This window comes from Triticum aestivum, chromosome 4D, assembly GCF_018294505.1.
Source record: "Triticum aestivum cultivar Chinese Spring chromosome 4D, IWGSC CS RefSeq v2.1, whole genome shotgun sequence".
NCBI classification, from domain to species: domain Eukaryota; kingdom Viridiplantae; phylum Streptophyta; class Magnoliopsida; order Poales; family Poaceae; genus Triticum; species Triticum aestivum.
Window position 1 is genome coordinate 430,704,144 of NC_057805.1, and position 8,947 is coordinate 430,713,090.

Here is an 8,947-nt window from a genome sequence, read left to right on the forward strand (position 1 = left end):
AAATAGTGATTTTGATAATGAGCTCATCATGCAACAGATATCCTCCGATCCTCCCATAAAATATTGTGGTAATTACGACAGACTTATGAGAAAGGATCTTGACATGTAGCCGCAAATAATTCTTTAGGTTTCTTTGACAGCAATACAAGTTTCTAAACACGTCAGGTCCAAAACCGATCTTGAGGTTCAATATATCCCTTAGCTTTCTCATTGATAAGAATTTCTTAGAAATGTTTCTTATACGCTAGTTTCTGATTAAAGAGAAACATCAAGCATCTAGCACAATTTTACGATTAATGAGAAACATCACGTATCTAGCCCAATGGGGCATCTAATTTTTTTTAAGAATGGATCATTGGCTATCCTTGATTGGCAAGGCAAAGATAATGAATACATGAATGGATTTAATTAGCATTCCTTATCTGAAAAAGGACAGAATTAGCTTCCTTTATATCTCAAAAAGGACTGAATTAGCTTCCTTTCCTAAATTAGACAACTACATCAAGGTGATACAAATACAATTGAACCACCACCAGTTAATTTAGTAATCAGTCCTATCAACCTAAGCTATGCTTGCCTGACAAACACTAACCTTCACAGCACTTCACACTAACCTTCACAGCACTCGGAACCTCCTAAGGTAGATGTGCAGGGGGTAGGAAGAGGGGGTGGAGCTCACCACGAGATTAACTTCGAAATGCGGTATGAAATAAACACATGGGCAGAAGCTCTAGCAAGGCATTGTAATTGATGAAGCTAATGCACATCATGCCAAGGAGATACAGAAATATGTTAACGAATGTGAATGCAGAAATATGTTGGAAGGCTCATTTGTCATTGATATTGGATAGAACCAGGGGTTCAAATACCAGCAGCCAACACCGCTAATTTTCTCTTAAACCAACATGCCCTTCTTTCAAAATGTTTAAAAATATCATCATTCGTGCTTTCGTCTGACAGTAATCTCCAGTACAGTGTATTAACTTGAAAAAGAGACGAACTAAATCAAGCTAGGCAATAGAAGAGCAAGAGGAGCTTACCCATCTTCTTCTTCCCGCGCTTCTCCAGATGAACGCCAGCGGCTCGGCTCGCGACAGCGTTTTGGGGCAGGCGCGCGGGTAGCGCCGTTGTGGCTCACACAAGCGGTGCCACGGCCGTTTCGTGGCACCAACAGACATGGCCCTACAGATCAACAATTATTATAATTAAGAATATGAACAAACATGATCAAGTGCAGTTCAACGATCAGATAGGATGAGAATAACGAACATGCTATACACAATAATCGTAATAAAAGAATAATAATTGAGGCCTCATCCTTAACATGTAACAGAAAATTAAGCCTGCACTTGATCCTGATTTTTGCTAGTAATTAGTGAGTCCCTATTATTTTTGCTAATAATAATTGAGGTCATCGGCCACGGCCACGGCGAGCGGGACGGGCGGGGCGGGGAGGAGAGAGGTCCACCGCGGCGTGGTCTGAGGGGCGTCGGCGGCAGCGATGTGAGCGGGGCGGCAAGGTCTGAGGGTGGGAGAGGGAGGGGAGAGGGCGGGGCGAGCAGGGGCTGGGACGCGGGAGGACGAGCGGGGAGAGGAGGCTAGGGTTCATCACGGGAGTGGCCCCCTTTTATACCCCCTACGCGAAATGACCGAAATGCCCTGGTGGGGGCACCGTATTTACATTCTGTTGCCATTGGAATTTTATCCGACGGCTCACAGCGATCTGGTAAATATCCGACGCCTCACGTGAGCCGAGCCCGAGATCCAACGGCTGGAATCGCATCAGGAAAACGATCGGACGGCCGAGAAGCTCTAATCGCTGAGGAGCGCCCGGTGGAACCTGAGTTCTTGTTTCTGGATGCAATGTTCAAATTTTCTGCATTAGGATTAAGAGAATAAACAAGTGTACAGTGTAAAGAAGTCAACAGAGAAGGGCAAAAGTGTTAATGGTGAACATAAGGAGATGAACAACAAGAACACAACAGAGAAGGGCTAAATTTGAAGTTTCGGCTCGAGATGCTTACTAAGTTACTCCAATTATTGCCAGAGGTATACCATTTATTCATAGTAATTTGGTATGAATCGATATACTTATGTCTAAAAATATTGTCGGCAAAGTATGAGCATTGAACTAGTTATATGTCAAGTCTATCTACACACAAAAAGTGTGAAATTTGATGCTCTTTTGTACGGTTCTGGCATAAGTTTGTGTAGCTCAATAACACCACAATTCTTGTAGTACTAGAACTTCTTTCGTCAAAATTCTTTGTCTTGGCAGACCGTGCACGACAGTAGTCAGCACTTGTCCATGTCCCTCCAGCTCAAGTAAACCAGGCCGGCATTGTAGTGCGCGTAAGCGCCGGCGATGACAAGCGCGTGGAACAGCTGGTGGCTGTGCCCGACGAGGTCAAACCTGCCCGGCATCCACCTCTCCGGCACCCTCGTCGCGTACACCAGCACGCCGGCCAGGTAGAACACCCCCATGGCCACCTCGTATCCCGTGGTGACCACCGCCTCGGGCCTTGCGCCGAACACGAGCATCTTGTGCACGATGGGCACGAGGCCGGACGCGCCCATGCACACGAACAGCGCCGCGCGCGCCCACCTCAGCTCGGGCGCCTCGAAGACCGGCAGCAGCGACACGGCCACCGCGGCGGCGCCGAACACGGTGATGGAGCCGAGGTAGAGCGTCCGGGAGAAGGGGTCGCAGAGGAAGGTGTAGTAGACGAGCGGGTAGAAGGAGGTGACGATGAGGCCGGTGATCCCGGCGTAGTCGAGGCGGAGCAGCACGTAGCTGGCGTGCTCCGAGTGGCACGCCAGCAGGTGGCACCCGCTGCTCATCAGCAGGCAGAACATGGCGCCGCACAGGTACGTGTAGAACGGCCACCGCTCGACCGGACCGTGCTCTCCTGACAACAGCGACAACGCCGCCGCTGCCGCGAGGTCCGTCTCGCCGGAGACGGACACGTTGCGGCGCAGCAGCGCCTGCATTGCCACGGCCGCTCCGCTGGTGCCGTAGGAGGTCATGAGCACCCTGTGGTCGCCGTTGCCGGTGCAGTTGGCCAGGCCCGTGGATCTCACCGAGTGGGACACGCTGGTTTCCATGGGGACCATCGTGGCGGCGCACACGGTGAGCGCGAGGAACACGAAGAAGCCGATCAAATGCCTGCGAGAAAACACGCGTCAGCTTCTAAAGCGCATGCGCGACGTGTCACGGACGTAGTACGTGCTCGGGCAGAGAGGCTTACGTCCAGACGTTGATGGTCTCGTTGTGGAGGGCGAAGGCACTGAGGAGCGCCTCCTTGAGGGGCCACTCGCTGCGGTAGTAGTGGAGGATGAACTCGTTGTGCTGCAGGAATGCCGGGAGCGCGTCGTAGCCGACGAGCTCGCACTTGCGCCCGCAGCACCGCTTCGCCACGCCGCCGCCGCCTTTGCTTCCCTCCAGCAAAAGCGACTTCATCGTCGTCGCCGCTGGTGACGACGCCACGGCGGCGACGTCGCTCATCCGTATGGCGGCCGTCTTCCTCAGCAGCGTCACCGTGGAAGCCATTCCCCGAGTCCTGCTCGGTAGCCGGCTATGGAAAATTAACCTCGATCTCGTGTGGTCGACCGAGGACTCGACTCGAGGGAGAAGTAGAGGGGTGTGGTTCGGTGTGACTGGGCTTCTCCGGGTATATATATAAAGCTCTAGTGTTGACTTGTTGTGACCGAGTTTAGGTGGGAAATGGGTGCCCTGAAACGGTCCGATTAGAGCAACTGCGCACGCCAGGACGCTTAAAAAACGATGGATCGTGTTGCAGGTCCAGCAATTAGCGCCGGCACAAGTTAATACTAATAGGCAGACCACGAGTGTTCTTATGCTATGTATAGCCTGTCGTTGTTCCCGGTGGCTACTTTGAGTGCGGTGTCCTGCAACACCAATCAATGGCAGACGGCGTAAAGTCACAGTACAGTGTGAATTTAGAGTAAATAGCATAAAACTACCACAATTCGCGTTTCAAAAACCCCAAATCGCCGACTGATTTACACTTTATCGCGATTATGACAGGCTGGGCCCGCACCTAAACAAACCGTTTGTTTGACCGTTAACTGACATGTGGGGCTCACATGTCAGTGTCTCTTACACTCCAATAAAAATATCTCAAAATATATGGCCTAATTGTTTTACAGAATAGTCCCTGTAAGTTTTTTGAAAAAGCAATCGGGTCCCTATAAGTTAAAAAAAAGCAATCGGGTCCCTGAGAGAAGCCGCATCGCCATGAGGAATGGCGCCGGCGGCTTTGTGGCTTCCAGGTCGCGGTGGAGCAGCTTAAGGCGCCGGCGGCTCGGCGGTGGCAGGTCGCGGGAAGCAACGTGGCCCGCGGTGGAGCAGCTCGACGCGTCGGCGGCCAGGTCGTGGGCAGCTGCGTGGTAGGCGGTGGAGAAGCTCGACAGGCCGGTCGATGGTGGCGCCGGCTCGAGGTGGTGGCGGTGTGGCCGGCCTCGGCGGGGAGACGGGGCTCGTCGGGCCCGTGCACCTCTTCATGGTGGCGGTGTGGCCGACCTCGGCGCCGGCTCGAGGTGGTGGTCCATGGAGGCGCCGGCTCAAGGTGGTGGCGCCGGCGTCGGCGCGGAGGCGGGGCTCCTCCAGGTGGGCGACGGGCTCGGTCCAGGTGGAGTCCTTGCCGGCCGCGCCTGCTGCTCCTTGCCGGCTGGCAGAGAGAGAGAGAGAGAGAGATAAGGGAGAGAAGGAGGAGGAGGAGGAGGAAGAGATAACTGACATGTGGGCCCCACATGTCAGTTAACGGTCAAACAAACGGTTTGTTTAGGTGCGGGCCCGACTTGTCATAAACTGGTTTAATTTCTTAGCCACGGGCGTTTTGGGTCTTTTGAAACAGTCGACGCCGACTCTGATAGTTATCAGTCACAAACAAAATTATGGTAGTTTTTTGGAACCTAACGCGAATTGTGGTAGTTTTATGCTATTTACTCGTGAATTTACGAACACCTCGACGACCATACGGTGTAACTCATGTTAGTTAGGCTTAATGTCAGCTGCCGGTTCAGGATTGATCGTGGAAAACAGGAGTGCTTTGGTCACGGACTCGTAGCCCTCTCTGCAAGCCGACCGGGGACACGCAAGACTGCTGGACGCGTGCAGTACGGCAAGCATCCTCGGTTCAACTTTGGCGGCTTAATTAATACTCTCCTCGGAAGAAAACGATGGTGATCATAGAACACTTCGTCAGAGAAATGTTGCTGCCACTGGGGAAGTAGCATCCCGTGTGTTCATGTTCTCAACAAACTTATTCGGTAGCAGGTTTCGTAGGTCAAGATCATCTGCCACGCTCAACATTTTTTTTCTTTGAAACGGAGGCGAAAACTTTGCCTCGTCTATTAACCCGAAATCATCGGACGTCTACGGCTATGTCAGATTAGTATCAGTGTCAAACATTGGTGCAGGTGGAGCCTCGATCCCACTAGACGCTCAACTCTTGAACCTGTCTCCATGTTTCTCGACGTATGACCATATTTCTCCCTTGCCTTGTTAACATACTCCGTCAACGACAAGTTTTATGCCTGCGCACCAATCCAATTTTGTTTTGGCTTTGGGGGTAGTGGTAAACCCCGATCACTGCCACTTGTTGTCTTGTCTATGCACACGCCGCTATTCGCTTGGATCTTTGCTGGAACAAAGTGTTCCAAGTCCTTGAGATAGCGTTCCCCAAGAAACTGGGTTTGTTGTTGTCTACGCGCTTCCTTTGGATCTTCGCCCGACTCCAAATTTCAGGCCGACTCTATTGTTGTGAAAAGCACCGGTGTACTTTTGTAAAGTGAGTGGGCGAGTATTTATATTTGAAAGCAATACCCGTAATAATCTGAAGCTAGCATAGTACTCGAAACTTTGTAGACCAAATACTACTTGAAACTTTTTCTTTGACAGATTTTCCACTCGTCTACGCAGCCAAATAATACTTGAAACTTTGTAGTACCAAAACATATCACACATATACGCATATACACTATATATCAAAAGTCAAAAAGAGTTGTAAAGTGAGTACATCTTATTTATTTTATATGAAATCTAATAAGACATAGAGAATTGGACTGAATCAATTTGAAGAATCTGACACCAAATCTCCTTACCGCGTATGCACAACGAGAAATTTTAACCTTGCTGCCCAAAGAGGCTGAAAGGAATCTACGTTGGAGCTTAGTCTAATCTGTCCGGATTGATGAATTTGAGGACAATCGGAGCCCAAAAGACTGACTCGAAAAAGAAGCAACACCCTTGCGAAGACTAAAATCCTAACCTATCTACTAGCCGGAGCTGAGGCACCAAGATTCCCTTCTCCACCACCAACCGCCCGAGCGGCGGACAGAGGGGAGGCGAATCCACGGGCTTGTTGGGGGAGATCGAGGGGAGAAAGGCTTTGCCCTAGTGGACTTGCAAGAGGGGAACGAAAGACATCGGGGAAAAGGCGACGACTGCATCTCTGGGGTGCTAGTCCTTAACTAGGGGCAAGTGCACGAAGACTTCCTGACTTCTAGTATGGGAGCCCCAACAAAGGCGCATCGGTGGTTCGTTCTGGTGACGGTAGTGGTCATTCAGTGGTTCAGGGACCTTAGTGTGATTTTTTATGTTGGGGTGCTTTGTTTTTCTGATAAACTTATAGAATAAATTTGAGTCCTTTTTGCAAAAAAACACATGATGGTACACATTCTTGAAATAAAATCTTTTCTAGATAATGAAATAATCAACCCTCTGCCTTTGCACCAACTGAGGACGCACGTAACAAAACTGTTTAAACTCCATGAAAAACATGGCAACATACCGAAGCCGAAAGACAACATTGCACAACAATAACAAAGTAAAAGACTTTTGTCATCATCCAATGCTTTCAATGAGAAATACGAATGAATCATACCATAGTCATCAAATTCAACAAATCAAGGTTTCCATTCCCACACATCGAGTCCAATTACTACACAACAACACACTTACAAAGACGATACTGTAGGTGGTAGTGCTCATCGACTCTCAAATGTGGAAGCTAGACCTAGGATTTTTCACCTGCATAGAAAGGTACATAAGCTTTTTTTTTTGCGGGGAAGAAAGGTGCATAGAAAGGTACATAAGCTATCATCCCAACCTCCAATACTCCACTATTGGGTTCAGTCAACGAGTAGACCGTGACCTCAAATCTTAAGCTACCACTACATTGGCTAGATATTGTCAGTCACAGTACTCATCCGCGTCGCAGATCGCCCCAATAGTAATATTGTTGTTGTGGATAGGATAAAATATAGAACCTAGATTTTCTGACGGCTCTGCTACCTAGCGGAGCAGCACAATCATATTTATTTATGCTTTGAGATTTCTACGTGTGTTAAGCATTTCAATGCATTTTAGGGACCATAGCAAATACTCCCTCCGTTTCTAAATATTTATCTTTTTAGAGATTTCAAATGAACTACCATATACGGATGTATATAGACATATTTTAGAGTGTAGATTCACTCATTTTACTCTGTATGTAGTCACTTGTTGAAATCTCTACAAAGACAAATATTTAGGAACGGAGTGAGTACAAACCTAAGTATCTCCCACGTTAGCTTTGCGCCATGTTAGCTTCCCACAATTTTATTGTTTTCTTCAGTTTTTAGGTAGGTTTCTTTCTTTTTCCTTTTGGTTTTCTTCTTCGTTTCTTACCTCTATGATCATCCCCCCCTTTAGTCATTTTCTTATTTTCCATTCCTGAAAGTTTTTTGAAAAAAAAAACTATAATTAATGAAAAAAAAATCAAATTTGAGAACACTTTGGAATTCGTAATTTTTAAAAATTGAATTTTTTTCTAAATTCTTGAACTTATTAAAATTCAGTTATTTTTTTAAAATTCGCATATATTAATAAAAGTTGTGCATGTAAAAAAGTGAGGGGATAAGAATAAGGAATGAGAAGGTAAGGAAAACTGAGGACAGAAAGAAAGGAAAGAATCTCTACTCCTAATGGAGCAGTTGGTGAATAGTCTTCACGGTTTATTTTCGCTGGTTTTTTTCGTCTCTCCTCCCACCACCCCCTCTTACCCTGGTTCATCGGTTTATTTTTTCTCTCCACTCTTTATTACAACCAGAACTTTCCTAACGTATAACAAATCACGGATTTTACTTTCTTAAGTTATGCAAATCAATCGATCCCTTTTATTGATGCAATTTGTTTTAGGAAAGAAATAACAGATTTTCAGGATCCTCTCGGTCCCGTCCCTATGAATCGAAGTCCCAGCTTCGTTGCCGCCGCCTACGTACGAAGTCCTTCGTTGCCGCGATCTCGTTCGATCTCCCTGCCGCCGACCCTTCGTTGTCGCGGCCCACGTACTATCCCCTGCGATCCCACGTCCGGGATCGCCACCACTGATGTAAGGGATCATCGCCGTCGATCTCCCAGAGGAAACGCCGCTGCCGCCGACCGACGCCGTCGCCGCCTGCGCTAAACCCGAGGCGCACGATGATGCAGGCGCGACCGTCGGGCATGGCGGCGCCCGATGTGGCGCAGCGTTGAGGAGCTACGAGGGGTGCGGCAGATCCGCCTGGAGTTGTGCACGTGGTCTGGTGATGGTGGCCTCCGCCTCGGACCAGAATCCGCCACCGCGACCTCTCATCTATGCGTCGAGCTCCTCTTCCCGTCTCTCTGATATCCGTTGGCGCAGCTGCTGCCATGGCCACAAGCCCGCAATGAGGACCTCCGCCGCAGCCATAGCCATGTTGAGGTCAGTATTCTTCTGCTAGCTCCACGCATGGCAAGCAGGTTGGTTGGCGCCTTCCTTGAACAAGCACGAACCATTCCCATTAGCAGAACAGAGTTTGTTGGCTTCAGCATTCGGGTCGGTTAACCTATTTATGTTTAGGCAATTCGTTCTCCCATGTAACCATTGATACAATTTGTATGTCTTACAACTCATGCAGGGTA

The 8,947-nt window shown here is 48.7% G+C and overlaps 1 protein-coding gene across 1 annotated transcript; it reads right to left on the reverse strand.

Annotated features, from left to right (window-relative positions):
- Window positions 1-2,048: 2,048 nt before the first annotated feature.
- Window positions 2,049-3,550, reverse strand: LOC123097029 (heptahelical transmembrane protein 4-like). Its single transcript, XM_044518807.1, has 2 exons — window positions 3,249-3,550; window positions 2,049-3,166 (listed from the first exon to the last, which is right to left on the reverse strand). The coding sequence occupies exons 1-2, from the start codon at window positions 3,548-3,550 to the stop codon at window positions 2,296-2,298; spliced, it is 1,173 nt and encodes a 390-aa protein (XP_044374742.1). The 3' UTR covers window positions 2,049-2,295.
- Between the last annotated feature and the right edge of the window lie 5,397 nt (window positions 3,551-8,947).